General features: G+C 34.2%; 5 protein-coding genes and 1 pseudogene across 5 annotated transcripts; 5 read left to right on the top strand and 1 right to left on the bottom strand.

Moving 5' to 3' along the window:
• The first annotated feature begins 1075 nt into the window (after window positions 1-1075).
• On the top strand, window positions 1076-1743 carry LOC9319389 (B-box domain protein 31). The gene has a single exon (XM_002885429.2). The coding sequence runs from the start codon at window positions 1079-1081 to the stop codon at window positions 1529-1531; it is 453 nt and encodes a 150-aa protein (XP_002885475.2). The 5' UTR covers window positions 1076-1078; the 3' UTR covers window positions 1532-1743.
• Window positions 1744-2305: 562 nt separating this feature from the next.
• LOC9321541 (zinc finger protein CONSTANS-LIKE 12) lies at window positions 2306-3875 on the bottom strand. Its single transcript, XM_021032014.1, has 4 exons — window positions 3354-3875; window positions 3051-3275; window positions 2705-2967; window positions 2306-2619 (listed from the first exon to the last, which is right to left on the bottom strand). The coding sequence occupies exons 1-4, from the start codon at window positions 3873-3875 to the stop codon at window positions 2490-2492; spliced, it is 1140 nt and encodes a 379-aa protein (XP_020887673.1). The 3' UTR covers window positions 2306-2489.
• A 1382-nt stretch (window positions 3876-5257) lies between these two features.
• LOC9321540 (cyclin-U1-1) lies at window positions 5258-6654 on the top strand. Its single transcript, XM_002885428.2, has 2 exons — window positions 5258-5913; window positions 6167-6654. Exons 1-2 carry the CDS (start codon window positions 5528-5530, stop codon window positions 6411-6413), a joined length of 633 nt encoding a protein of 210 aa, XP_002885474.1. The 5' UTR covers window positions 5258-5527; the 3' UTR covers window positions 6414-6654.
• Window positions 6655-6845: 191 nt separating this feature from the next.
• LOC9321539 (peroxisome biogenesis protein 22) lies at window positions 6846-9373 on the top strand. The gene is made up of 8 exons (XM_002885427.2): window positions 6846-7245; window positions 7496-7744; window positions 7828-7875; window positions 8002-8058; window positions 8136-8237; window positions 8613-8678; window positions 8831-8932; window positions 9008-9373. The coding sequence occupies exons 1-8, from the start codon at window positions 7126-7128 to the stop codon at window positions 9110-9112; spliced, it is 849 nt and encodes a 282-aa protein (XP_002885473.1). The 5' UTR covers window positions 6846-7125; the 3' UTR covers window positions 9113-9373.
• Window positions 9374-9955: 582 nt separating this feature from the next.
• On the top strand, window positions 9956-12877 carry LOC9321538 (SKP1-like protein 10). Its single transcript, XM_002885426.2, has 2 exons — window positions 9956-10434; window positions 12771-12877. Exons 1-2 carry the CDS (start codon window positions 10045-10047, stop codon window positions 12837-12839), a joined length of 459 nt encoding a protein of 152 aa, XP_002885472.2. The 5' UTR covers window positions 9956-10044; the 3' UTR covers window positions 12840-12877.
• Window positions 12878-14940: 2063 nt separating this feature from the next.
• On the top strand, window positions 14941-15266 carry LOC110230531 (annotated as a pseudogene).
• Window positions 15267-15427: the final 161 nt, after the last annotated feature.

Raw genomic sequence — 15427 nt, 5'->3', positions numbered from 1 at the left:
CAATAACTAAATACGCATGATGCAGCGGATTGCGGCTGGTTGTGAAAAGCATTTCTGGCAGATCAAAGAGCATGTGTACCTGTGAGATAGAGGATTCGCATAGTATACGTGGAAGTCGCAGTTTTGGCATAGTTTAGCCAAATCGGATTTGCAGTAAATCACTGTTTGTGAAATTGCATAGTAGTTACACTTTGGCTCCATACTTGAAAACATAATGAACAAGATAAATTTGTAAATTTTAAAAAAAGTGTATATATAGAAAAGAATCTGACGTTTATGTTGTTTTTTGATAAGTAAAACACACGTAAAAATCATGCGCAACATAAACACACAATATACGCACCGATTATTTTTAGGTTTCTTCCCAAAAAATCTCATAATAATTGAAATAGAAATTGATTTATTATATATTAGACTGTTATTATTCTAATAATTTTCCGATGTCGGACGTTGTTCGTATGTATCTCACATAAGAAACATATGAGATAATATGTAATTATGTACCATTTTATTATTTCTAAAATCATTTTTGGTTTAATTCTAGAAACTTAACTATCATGTAAATTTATTATCATATAACTAAACTCGCAATCTTTCATATATGTTTATGGGAAATCGATTGTATTAGTTAACTTTTGTACCTTTAGGTGCATCTGTTTGAATCTTAAACTCTTAATAGTTTGGTTTTTTATCGTACATCGTAATCACATTACAATAGAATACAATTAACAATTTAACATCATATCATCCCCAAAAAAATAAAACCACAACAGTCAATAATGATTCATATTTGATGTGGTGGGTGATATAAACCAAAAGAAGTCGTGCTAGTACTAGGAGTTTGTTTCGAAAACTTGAAAGTTGTGCGTCCAATATGAGGACAAGAGATCGCTTGGAGGAGAAACGTTTTTAATTTTGAAATTAACGATTTTGCCATCATAAGGGCATTTACGTCAAAATAACAGGGCATGATTCATCCACGTGTACAACAACAAAACAACACACATCATTATTTTATGACAAAAAAGAAAAATCTCCATTTAGTTTTAAAGAAACAAGATTCCTATTTCCTATATAAATGTATAACGTTTTTCCTATAACAAATCTTCTTTCCTCAATATCACCCACAAGAACAAGAGAGAGAGAAAGATTTAGAAAAATGTGTAGAGGCTTGATCTTTAATGAAGAAGAGAGCAGAAGAAGCCACGGTGATGGTTGCCGGAGTCTTTGCACGAGACCGAGTGTTCCGGTTAGGTGTGAGCTTTGTGGCGGCGATGCCTCCGTGTTCTGTGAGGCTGACTCGGCGTTTCTCTGTAGAAAATGTGACCGGTGGGTTCATGGAGCGAATTTTCTAGCTTGGAGACACGTAAGGCGCGTGCTATGCACTTCTTGTCAGAAACTCACGCGCCGGTGCCTCGTCGGAGATCATGACTTCCACGTTGTTTTACCGTCGGTGACGACGGTGGGAGAAGCCACCGTGGAGAGTAGAAGTGAACAAGATAATCATGAGGTTCCGTTTGTATTTCTCTGATTTTTAGTTTTTTTTTGGTGTAAGATATAAATATGCCTAGGGTTTTTATGCAGTTTTCTATTAAGAAAAATCTGGGAAATTTAATTTTATGAAGCTTAGAATTTTAAAAAATGGGTATTGACTAAAATAGCAAAAAATATCTGCAATAGAAAGGAAAGAAAGAAGGATCCTTTGTAATTGAGTGGAGTATATTCCTCGAATCTTTTTGAATTTTTCTATTATGCAGTGATTGTAACCACAACTAAAATCCATAAAAGAAATTTCCTGTAAAAGAATAAAACAAAATCCATAAAAAATTGCTGTAAAAAAAATAAAATAAAATAAAATCACCAAACTCAATGCTGAAGCCGGATTAAATTAGAGCGGCATATAGAATTATAGACTGTCTGTTTGGAATTTTATTATACATTTATTTGGGTTTCTATTTCTGACATCAATTTGGTTTCTTTTTGTTGTTGTTGTGTTTCTCACTACTTCTTTGGACTTATCATTTTCCTTAATTAGGTACATAAGAGCTATAATAATTAATAACTAGACTTTTCACAAGTGAAACATCTTCTTAATGCAATGCTAAACGCGTGCTCTGTACCACCTTTATACAGAGAATGAAGCAGATTGTAATCACTGGCTCACTGCTACTTTATTTATCAAAATCAGCTAAGAAATTTATTTGTATAAAAGGAAAAAACCCAACTTATAAAATATCAAAAACAAAGATAAATATAAAGGCGCAAAATTACGATATTTTCACCATTTTGGCTTCCACCATCTTTGTTTTCTCCAACGTTCCCATGCCTCAGCATGTTGATTTATTCGATCCATACAAACTATACACAAATAAGACAAACGATTACATTACTTTTCCGACAAGAAACTGTTTTTACCAACCTTATCATCATCATGAAGCATGATTTGTGTCGGTTTGGGAAAGAAGACTGTACATTATTTTTTGTAAATTTCAATTGTTTGTCGTCGGTGATGATGGGTCATAATCATAATTGTCACCAGCTTTCACAAATCTTCCTTTCACTCTTTTCCTCGTGTCAGCTCTTGCTTTGCGCGATGCATATCGAATCTGTTTCCCAAAACTATAATTCAAAAAAAAAAAAAAACACAATATTAAACTTGATCCAAGTTAATATAAACTATGTTTTGTAATGATTAGTAATAAACTTACGAGCGCTTAATTTCTTCTCCATGTATCTCAATTTAGCTTGAGTACTTGCTTGTGGACAACTAACTTCAAGATTCGATTCCCATGGTGCTTCACTCGTTATAAACCCTGGAGGCATCCCACAATCCTGGTAATCAGCTGCATTGCTTTCACCTGTGACGTTGGAGATGTTAAGCGATGGATGGATTTGTCCGAACAAGACAGGTGATAGAGGAAGCGGAAGTCCAGTGTTGATGTTCATTTGTTGTCCTGGTGACGATGCCTGAAAACAAAATAACACAATTTTCATTAGAAAATTTTCTTGAGGTACTAGAAACTACAACAACAACAAAAAGCGAAAGAGACCTCAAAAGCCTTGTCTATAGTAAAGTTTGAGGCGGTAACGGATGTGTTATTCTTGTCGATCAGTAGGCAATTTGGTACTGTATGGTCCGGTTCTATGGGTTCTTCTAAAGAACATCCGATAATATCATCTCCAACGTCAAAGTTTAACGGCGCATTGTCAAAGTTAAGCCCTTCACATAAATCTTCTTCGCCTTCTTCAAGTTTAAGAACCAAATCAGGATATCCCTGGAAATACACACACAAATAAGAACCATATTGTTCATCAAGAACTTAAGCAACACTTTTAATTCCTCTATATATTACCTTAGATTCCACGGAAAAGAAAGACAATTGATCACTGAAATTCTGAGTGACATTGAAGCTGTGTGGCACCATGGAATAAGGGGAACCGATCAAACCGTCTAATTCGTTGATTTTCGCCATTCCAAACATGGTATTATTGGGATCATTCAAGGGCAAAGAACCAACAAACGGACTAACCAAACTAGAGACAGAAGGTTCAAGAATTGAAGACCACATTTTGACAAAATCTGTTGGAGAAGGACAACCAGAGAAAGGGTTCAACCTCTGAACTCTGTGTCCTAAATCCGAGCAGTTGCTTGCGTGCCAATGACATCTTTGGCAATATGAAACCTTCTCACCGAGACAGCGGATTACGGCTGGCTGTGAGAAGCATTTCTGGCAGATCAAAGAGCGTGAGTGTCTATGAGATAGAGGATTCGCAGAGTGTACGTGGAAGTCGCAGTTTTGGCATAGTTTAGCCAAATCGGATTTGCAGTAAATCACTGCTTGTGAAGTTGCACAGTGGTCACACTTTGGCTCCATACTTGGACAATGCATGATGAACAAGATAAATTTGTAAATTTAAAGAGTCTGACGTTTATGTTGTTTCTTGATAAGTAAAACACACGTAAAGATATGATCCTGCACAAAATAGATGCACGAAGATTTCATATGCAAATCATTGAAGGAAAATTATGATTTTGGAATTTCAGATCGTAAAATATAGATGCATGATAGGGTTTTGGGTAAAACACATTAAATTGCTAGAAAATGTCGAAATATTTTACGTTTCGAATAGAAACACATGCATGTGTAACGTGTTTTAAAGCTTCTATACGGAGGAAGAAGCACTCACTTATAACGACCGAGATCGATCCGAGATCGATTAGTCCGATTCACAAACTTTTTCGCAAAATGTGGAGAAACTCAAAACCCAATGATGGAAGATTACGAAGAAAACAGATTACAATCTAAGAACAAAATATTTTTATAAATCGAATGAAACGTGAAGAAGAACAAAAAAAGAGTTTTTACACTTTTACAGTGGTGTGCGAATCACGTAGAAGAAAGAGAGGTAGGGTTGCTCTTTTATACTTAACGAAAGCGTGTGTCCACGCGGTGAAAAACCACGTGGCGTTATTATGAGCCTTGACGTACGTGATTTATTATGAAGCCATGCAGGTGACGTACGTGATTTATTATGAAGCCATGCAGGTAATTGTGATTTCATATCGCTCGTCAAAACTATCTGATTTTTTCTTGCTCCATAGATTTTGTGCTCTGTGGCAAACCTTAAAACTCGTTGGTTCGGGTCGATACTTAATGGATATTAATAAATCTTAGATTTCAAGACGTAATAATTGAAAAAAATTAATTCTTTTAAATTATTATTGGTTCATTTTTTTGGTAGGAAAATTATTATTAGTTAATAATTTATTAAAAAATGTTTAGTAAAAATAATTAATTATCAAATAACTAAACAATTTGATATATGTGAAATAACTAGAAAATCAATCTTCTAGACGTATAGGAAATATTTTTTGCAGTTGACTCTTGAATAGAAATATGTTGTTAGCATTTCTAACTTTTTGATCAGGCTGCCCTGAAAATTTGGGATTCCTAACCTAAAAGAAATTGTCATCTATTTGGTAAAGAATTTGTTATTAAGATAACATTGTAAAATTTGAACTAGTAATCTTTTGAAATAATCCTCAAAGACCTAACTTTTTTTTTTTTTTGCACACCAACCTAACTATTTAAAAATGCCTTACGCAAAGAAAATGATATATAGATAACATCAAGAATATGTAGTAAAATTTTTGTACTGTGAGACTTTTCAAAGGAAATTATACTAGTCCCGGACGAGAAAATTATGGACCAAGACCCGGAAACTTTTTGTAATTAAAGGGAAAAAAAACAATAATGCTAGTATTAAGTGGAAATAAAGTTATTTGTTTGATAAATAAAGATATTGATAACTAATTCTAATTTAATACAAAAGTCATCGGAATCCTATCTTCTCGCAGGGTGCCACGTGTCAATCCATCTCATAAGCTGGAAGTCAGACCAAACATGATAACATCCCCACGTTACATCTTAAGCTCATCGTATCTCCACCACCCAATCTACAAGCCATCTATACCCAAAACGAACTGTACAACATGGCCCATTAACGTGAGAATTGAAGATAACCCATGTTAACCGTAGCCGGAGACGATGAACTAGACCCGGTCGTGGGACCAGAGCCGCCAACGGAAGCAGCCACTCCAAGAGTGTTGACTATAATCTCCCATGTGATGGAGAAGCTCGTGGCACGAAACGAGTGGTTAGCTAAGCAAACTACGGGATTCGGGAAGAGCTTGGAGGCATTTCACGGTGTCAGAGCACCAAGCATAAGTATAGCAAAGTACCTTGAGAGGATATACAAGTACACAAAATGTAGCCCGGCGTGTTTCGTTGTTGGGTATGTGTACATAGACCGGTTGGCTCATAGGCATCCTGGTTCTTTGGTTGTCTCCTTGAATGTTCATAGACTCCTCGTCACTTGCGTCATGATTGCTTCCAAGATACTAGACGACGTGTAAGTAAGCCTTTCATGAATTTCTCATATATCGTGAAATTAGACTAATTATAAAACTATGTATAGTTGTATCTTAATTGATTAACAAAATGAAAGATACATTTTATATTTTATATTTAACCAATATAAAATGAGGACAAACTTTGTAACTATACGTATGTTAAGTGCCCCTTTAAGTTATTGATTTCGAGATTTCGACATGTGTTAGATGAAATTAAGAAAGATTTTTTACTAACTAATTTCATATTCACAGGCACTACAACAACGAGTTCTATGCTCGGGTAGGAGGCGTGAGCAATGCGGACCTGAACAAAATGGAGTTAGAGCTTCTATTTCTTCTTGACTTTAGAGTTACAGTGAGTTTTAGAGTTTTTGAGAGCTATTGCTTTCACCTCGAAAAAGAGATGCAACTAAACGGCGACGTTTCTTCCCTCAAAGATATTCAACCAATGCAAGAAAGTCTCTCTCCTTCATCCTCTTTATCATCTTTATATGAATGATATGTATACAAGTTTTTTTATATTTCTTTTAACTGAACGCGTTTGGTTGACAGAAAAAGTTTATCAACTGACTATCTAAACTTTTCACTCTTTTTACAGAAATTATCTCAAATTTTTGCTAGAAAAACTAATCAAGATCTCAAACGATGTATACTAGACTAGGACAAGGATTTTACAATGTAAACCAGATAATTTAAATAGTTTGCAATTTTCAACTAAAGTAAATAGCTTTTTTCCTACATTTTTCACATAATATTTTGTTCTTCATGTTCATCTCTCTGTTTCCTTCTTTTCACATGTAAAATGATACTCCATGATTGCTTAAGTGTCCAACAACAACAAACCTCAAACCAATTCTAGTTTCCTAACTTTCTTACTCCTCTAATTACCTCCCACTTCATCGAGTAAAATTTCCTCTAAACAAGAACAAAACTCACCGTTTCATATAAATCAGATCCATCGCACCCTACGATACAAACCATGGTCTCACATGCTCATCTACCGCCACGTGTAAAACAAGACACGTGTCCAAACACTTTGACTTTGCCTAGTTGTGTTCCATGGAAAAAAAGTACAATTCCTCTTTTCTCCAGGGAGGGCTCGAGAACAGTGCCAATATCCGAAAGCTGAAGCTAAGAATCTGAAAGTTCGAGTCTTTCGTGATTAAAACGACGACGTATTTGAATTTCGCTTTGAAGGAAAGGTGAAATTAATGGCGGAATCGCCGTCGCCGTCGCCTACTGAAGAGATCGTTCGGTTGATTAAGCGTTTAAGCGCTTATGTTGCTTTCAAAATGTCAAGCCTTTTCTCTACTTCATCGATTCGCAATCTGGTTTTTTTTCTCAATCTCTCCTCTTTATATCGGATCTGGGTCAGATTTTGGTTTTCGATGATGGGAATTGAATCCAATTTTGACTGATTAATTGGTGAATTAGGGAAGTGATTCTTCAAATTGATGAAATTAGTTACATAAGGTTATGATTTAGCTCAAATTTGAGTGATTTGGGATTAAAAAGATTCCAACTTTTGAGTTATTGTTATGTAGTTGATTCGTTTTTTGTTGTTGACGTTGTTGTGATTAGGATTCAAGATCGATTGGTGCGATTGCGGGGCTTGCGATTGCGGTGATTTTTACGTGGAGGGCGATAAGAACGCCGGGGGAGCATCGTCAAAGAAGGCAGCCGAAGCGTAGGATTAACAATGCTGAAACGTCTAGTGCTGCTGCTGCTGCTGCTCAGTCGAATGTAGCTTCGGTACTTCCTGAATTTTCTTCGCCTCGTGAGGATAATGCGGTGCAAGATGTTGTTGATCAGTTCTTTCAACCTGTTAAAGTAACACTCTTTTTCTCTATTTGATTTTGTGTTACAGTATTCACTTTGTTCTGTTATATAATTTAGATTCCTGTTTATTGCAGCCTACCTTGGGGCAAATAGTTAGACAGAAGCTTAGTGAAGGAAGGAAGGTAATTTGCATATCAGCATTGAAATTCTCAGAGCTACCGATAGTGTTTGGCCATGTTAGATCATCGACAAATTGTTTTTTATACGAGTTTTAGCACCTTACTGAGTTGTCTAATATGCATTTATAGGTAACATGCCGTCTTCTTGGAGTAATTCTTGAGGAAACAAGTCCAGAAGAACTCCAAGTAATCATATTTTCTTTTGTCATTTCATTTGTATAATGTGTGATGCGTCTCTAACTGACATGAGTGATTTTGTGCAGAAACAAGCAACAGTGAGGTCATCTGTTTTGGAAGTTCTGCTAGAGATTACAAAGTATAGTGATTTATATCTCATGGAAAGAGTTCTTGACGATGAAAGCGAAGTGAGTAACAACTTCTTGTTCTAGTCAATGTTCTCACTCATTCGTGTTCTTTTGTTGGCCTTTGTGTTGGAACTAGTCTCTAGCATGAACAGTAAATTAATTGTGGTTATTTTAAACATGGTTAGCTTAAATATTCGGGCAGTAGGTCATAACATGGATTTTCGTATAGATAATAGTTGGGCGATGAATAATGTTTGTTTAGAAGGATTCTTAAGAACATATCTTTACATTATTAGAGGAAGAGATTGAATTCATTGGTGCAACTAAATGCTTGAGACGTTTGTGCATTCTTGTAATCTCTATCCCGGTTGACAGAGCCAAGCGGGTTTATTCTCAGTAGTTTCTGAAACTCACATTTTGAGCTCAAATATGCAGGCCAAAGTTCTACAGGCTTTAGAGAATGCAGGAGTTTTCACATCTGGTGGTTTGGTCAAAGATAAGGTATACAAATCAAGCTTTCTTCGACAATGTTTTACCCGTTAACTATCTCAAATAGCTTTGTAATAGTCTTATCAAAGCATGACATATCAATATTTCTCTCTATGTTTTGACAAAAGTGCAAGAATTACAATTCTGTAAGTATGAAATTGCAGGTCCTCTTTTGTAGTACAGAGATAGGAAGAACTTCCTTTGTCAGACAACTAGAACCTGACTGGCATATCGATACAAACCCGGAAATCAGCACACAACTAGCTGTAAAGTCCTTTCCTCATTTCCTCATTTACATTCTTACTTTGCTTTTAGTTTAACTCATTCTCTCTTATTTGCAGAGGTTCATCAAATATCAGCTTCACGTCTCTACGGTGAAACCCGAGCGAACGGCTCCAAATGTGTTCACCTCGCAGTCAATAGAACAGTTCTTTGGATGTGTTTGATGTCAACAAAAAAGAGAGGTGAAAGATACTACGTTGTCCTGACTTAAGCATCATTGATCGAGTGTCTCTTAGGCTGAAACTTGAAACTTGTTTTTCATTTTTCTTTTATTGTGTCTAAATTAAAGTTTGATATACACTTTGGAGTTAGATATATTATTACTGCGAGTGCCAATGTGAAAGTATCCAAGTTTGTAATTTTTGTATTAGCAACTTAGCACAAGTCTTAAAGAAATAAACAAATGTCCTTTATTTAGTCATTAATTCATCGACAAAGTGTGGAATAGTTCTATAGAAATGCTTGAAGAAAGTACTTGCTTATATTTTTCTTTGATTTTATTTATTTATATTATAAAGTAAAACTTCATATAGTTGATAAAAATCCTGATCTTCTTTATGTAGAAAAACAGTGGATGATCAAATAAAACTGTGTGCTGAAGTTTCCTAATTGGAACATTTGTGGTATTAAGAGAAAACTAAGTGATCTAGACATTGCCGTGTAATACTACGATCAATTGCGTGAGACGTGATATATATGCATTTATAGAAAGTTTGAAGACGCGTTATGTGAATAAAACAACATAGTGCATTTTTAAAGAAAAAGTTTATTTGAAAATTTGAGTCGGTGGTTAGTTCAATAGATAAAAAAGGAATTACATACAAACTTACAAGTAAACACATGAAAAAGTTGTGGTTTTAATCAAAAAGACACATACAAAAAGACTTTAGTGGAAGAACAACATCAACGTGAGTAGACATACAACTTCATGCTTTCGTGACTTACTTGACACGATACATGCATCTATGAAAGTTAGGGCTTATAAATAGACAGACGCATAGGTTCACAACTTCATTACCTTATTACTAAATTCTTCAATCTTTCATTAAAATTTCTTCCAGAGAAAAAATAATCTCCCCCACAACGGAAAAATACAATGTCGGCGAAGATAATCAAGTTGAAGAGCTCCGATGGTGAATCGTTTGAGATCAAAGAAGAGGCTGCACGCCAATCCCAGACCATATTTCATCTGATTGACGACGATTGCACCGATAAAGAAATCCCGGTTCCAAACGTGACAGGCAAGATTCTTTCGATGGTGGTCGAGTACTTAAACAAGCACCACGTCGGTGATGCTAACCCTTCCACCGACGAGGATCTCAAGAAGTGGGACGCGGAGTTCATGCAAATCGATCAATCCACGATCTTTGATCTCATTATGGCTGCGAATCACCTAAACATCAAAAGCCTTACTGACCTAACATGCCAAACTGTCGCGGATATGATCAAAGAGGAAACTCCAAAACAGATCCGCCAACGCTTCAACATTGAGAATGATTTTACACCTGAGGAAGAAAAAGCTGTTCTTAAGAACTATCAAAAGGCTTTTGAATAAGTGGATTATCAAAAACTAAGCAGCTTTCTTTCTATAATTTTCTTTCTTGTTCAGTGTGTGTTTTTCACTTTCTATATCAATGTAGATGATGGTGACTTCGTCTACGTTCGATAATCCAATAATGAAAGAATCTTTCTTTCTTTCTTTTTTTCTTTCTCTTTTTCTTTAGTGTGTGTTTTTCAATTTCTTCATCAATGTAGTAGATGATGATTTCATGGAAGTTCAGTAATCCAATAATGAAAGTAGACATAGATTTCGTTTAGTGTGATACTTCAAAAAAATACTCTTTTTTACTCGATGAAATACTTTTGTGTTCCTATAGTTGGTTTGATTAAAATTCTGATAGGTTATGGCTTGTTTAACCTTATAAAATGTATTTAATTCAGTCGAAATATATAAAGTTATATAGATCTAATTAAAAGGCTATATTTACATATTCTTTTTCAAAAAATTGAGATGTATACAATATTTTTTTTAACAATAAACAAAAATTGCAAATAATGAGATCAAAGCTTAATAAATATATATCTATTTATAGGAACTTTAAAATAGATGCGTATAAGATATAAATATATTAAATTTTCAGATTTATTCATAATGCAACAATGAAGTAATGAACTCAATTTCATATAATTACTGGATTTTGATTTTATTATAAATTAAAATTTCATATAATTGAATAAATTCTGATATTCTTTATACGAAACCAGTGGATGAGTATTTTTCAATTAAAACTGTGTGCGGAAGTTACTTAATTGGAACATGTTTGGTATTAAGAACAGACAAAGAAATATAGAAAAGGTAAAATCAAAGACCATATATTGAAAGTATAAAAACATATGAAATTTCAACTAATTAAAGGTGACAGGTTATAAAACATTGCATTGTTTTCAAATGCGTAAAACTTGATCATTTATGCATTTATAGAAAACGGGTATATATGTATATGTACACAACATCATAGTGCATTTTTTTTTTTTTTGACGGCAAAAGACTCCATATATTATTAAGCTGGTTCGAAAAGGTTGGCATCGATAGCCAACCACTCCGGAACCTGAGAACTTACATGGGAAAAGATAGCATCACGAGATCGAGCACCTTTTGCACGGGCATCGGCTCGGATATTGGAGTTTCTAGAAATATGAGAAATCGAAAAACATCTAAAGCGATTACGCATGAGATTAAAGGACTCAATTTCAGTTTCCAAGCCTGGCCACGGGTCTTCTTCCTCTATGACTTTAACCACATCCGTGCAATCCGTTTCAAAGTGAACTGATTCAAATCCATGATGTAGTGCATAATCCATAGCCCACAGAAGGGTCTCTAATTCAGCATGAAGCGGGGAGAGCAATCGTGTTTTACCTCTTGATCCAAGAAGCCGTCCTGAAGGAGCGTCGAGCACGAAACCAAGACCAGAGGTATTACCATCACTTACCCATGAAGCATCAAAAAAAGGTTCATTTTTTCATTGAAATTTGAGTTGGTGGTTAGTCCAATGAATATAAAAGGAATTACAAGCCAATCTAGGAGTACATACAATAAACACGAGTCGGTGGTTAGTCCAGTAGATAAAAAAAGAATTACATACAAACTCAGGAGTAAACACTATAAAACACGAATAAAAAAAAAAGTTGTGTTTTTAATCAAAAAGACACATAAAAAGGACTTTAGTGGAAAACAACATCAACATGAGTAGATAACTTAATGCTTTTGTGACTTACTTGACACGATACATCATACATGCATATATGAAAGTTAGGGCTTATAAATAAACAAACGCATAGGTTCATTATTACTCGATCATTCTCTCAATTCTTGATCTTTCATCAAATTTCTTCCAGAGAAAAATATCTCCCCCCCCCCCCCCCCCCCCCACAATGTCGACGAAGATGATCTCGTTGACGAGCTCTGATGGTCAAACGTTTGAGATCAAAGAAGATGCCGCACGCCAATGCCAGATCATAAATCATATGATTGAGGACGATTGCGCCGATAGAGAAATCCCGCTTCCAAACGTGACAGGCAAGATTCTTGCGATGGTGCTCGAGTACTGCAAGAAGCACCACGTCGATGATGCTAACCCTTCCACCGACGAGGATCTCAAGAAATGGGACGAAAAGTTCATGGAAAAAGATCAATTAACGCTCTTTGATCTCATTAATGCTGCTAGTTACCTAGACATACAAAGCCTTCTTGATCTAGCATGCCAAACTGCCTCGGATATGAGCAAAGCCAAAACTCTGGACCAGACTCGCGAATTCTTCAACATTGAGAATGATTTTACACCTGAGGAAGAAAAAGCTGTTCTTAAGGACTATCAAAAGGCTTTTGAATGAGGGGATTATCAATAAACTAATCAGCTTTCTTTCTTTAATTTTCTTTTCTTTTAGTGTGTGTTATTCAGTTTCGCTATCAATGTAGATGATGGTGACTTCGTCTACGTTCGATAATCTAATAATGAAAGAAGCTTTCTTTCTTTTCTTTTTTTTTTTTCTTTTTTCTTTAGTGTGTGTTTTTCAATTTCTTGATCAATGTAGTTGATGATGACTTCATCAAAGTTTAATAATCAAATAATGAAAGTAGACATATATTTCGTTTATTGTGATACTTAAAAAAAACTACTCTTCTTTACTCGATAAAATACTTTTGTATTCCTGTAGTTGTTTTGATTAAATTTCTGATAGGTTATGGCTTGTTTAACCTTATAAAATATATTTAAATTAAACAAAATTCAGGCGAAATATTTAAAGTTAAATAGATTTAATTAAAACAAAAACTATATTGACATATTCTTTTTCAAAAGATTGCATAAGGAAATGTGTGATACACTGATACTGTGGAGTCTTAGTTATACATATAACAGATAGTACCGTCTCTGTTCTTATTGGGAGAAAGAGAAGCGTAGATCGGAAGATCGACGGTGGATGAGAGATCTCGGGATTATGAGATCGAGTTGAATATGTTTCTTTATTATTATTAGGAAAGTTAACATTTGTGTATATCTTCTTATTGTTAAATAGGTAGATTTACTATTATCATAAATGTAAAGAACTTGCTATGCAAGTAATATCTTTGTATAAATAAGCCTATTGGCTAATGAATAAATTGAGAAAAACTATTTTACTACTACGGTTTCCTCCAAATTTATCATCTATACTAGTATAATCGCAGCACTTTTTGTGACGGGTGGGTAAAAAAGCTTTCGGGTATATCGGATATCCGACCCATTTAAAAATTCCTTCACAAAAATTTGTTGGGTCGGGTTATATTTAACCCTACTCATACACCGGATATTCCATATTTAATAATTTAGATTTTTAGAAGATTTGATTAAGATTTATAATTATGATTCTCCTATCATCTTTGTTTGTTTTTTTTTTAACTGTTTTGAATCATCATATAATACATAAAGTAAAAAAAAAAAATCAATTTTTTTTCTGCATATACTGTGATTCGAAATTTTAAAAACGGACATATATTATCCAATTGACGAAAATGTGTGTTCAACGTTCTACATCGATTAAAATATTTAGACAATGATTCAGAATCATATCATAAATAAGAACATTAATAAAATAAATGAGTTTTTTGGCGGGATGGGTTTGGCGGGACGGGTTTTTGAGTCAACAATAATAAAAAGATTAAAATATCATTAATCCGCCGCTTCAATACGGATTTAATCCTTATTTTTTTATAATATAAATCACAGGACGGGTTAAGAAATTACGGAACGGGTTATATTTCAGAAATGATTTATATGGCGGACGAATTTGAATCAATATTTATATACCGCTTTAATACGGGTTAAATCCTCAGTTTATTAATAATTATCTCGTGGATTCGTGGTATACCGTTACTTAATAACAATTGTAAACTATAATATAAATAAATATGTTATAAGGAGATACAATTTACAAAATATTTTTATACTAACTTTAAAATTAAATCATCCCGAGGTGTACCGCGGGTTAAAATCTAGTCTTTTTATATAAAGTTAATGCACTATGATGTTAATGTGTACGTAAATGCGCGTCTTCAAACTTGCTATAAATGCATAAATAATATCACGTCTTGTATAAGAATTTGAAGACATATCTGTAACTTTTAGTTGAAATTCAAATGTTTCAATAATTTGATTTATTTTATTTTTATAAAGGGATGTTTCAGTAATTGTTTAATTTGCAACAAATATATACATTTCAAGAACTCTATTTCATATGTTTTATTAGAACTATTGGGAGAAAGAGAAGCGTAGATCGGAAGATCGACGGTGGATGAGAGATCTCGGGATTACGAGATCAAGTTGAATATATTTCCTTATTATTATTAGGAAGGTTAACATTTGTGTATATCTTCTTATTGTTAAATAGGTAGATTTACTATTATCATAAATGTAAAGAACTTGCTATGCAAGTAATATCTTACAGAAGACAAGAAATGGTTCTTACAGAAGCTGAGATATTAAAGCCGAATTGGATCGTCTCATGGAAGCACCGGAAGTAGATGAGAGCAAGTGAAGGTAAATGTTCGTTTTGATATATTCTTGCAACTTTTAGTAATGTTTTCTATGTAGAAAACATTAATCAAATCTTTGTAAAATCTAGAATTTGGAGAAGAGAATGATTGAGGTCATTAAAACAAACCAAGAAGTTATAGATCCCAAGTATATGAAGACAATTGAATACCTAAAGATGGATAAACGACTCCAACCTATGATCAAAGGTACAAGAACTTCTATTGTGGAGAAGAAGGCTTCCTCCTAGCTCATCTATCATAGTTGATTTCCTCAGATGATACGGAAAAGAAGAATTAGTAGTATAATTCATAAATATGACCATCATATCACATCATAATCTTGGAATAATCTCTTACTTTAAAGCTTTAATCGAATAACTTAGGGTTTATTGTAGTACTTGTTCGTACG

The sequence above is a fragment of the Arabidopsis lyrata genome, assembly GCF_000004255.2.
Source record: "Arabidopsis lyrata subsp. lyrata unplaced genomic scaffold ARALYscaffold_3, whole genome shotgun sequence".
NCBI lineage: Eukaryota > Viridiplantae > Streptophyta > Magnoliopsida > Brassicales > Brassicaceae > Arabidopsis > Arabidopsis lyrata.
This window is presented reverse-complemented; position numbering and strand designations above follow the sequence as displayed.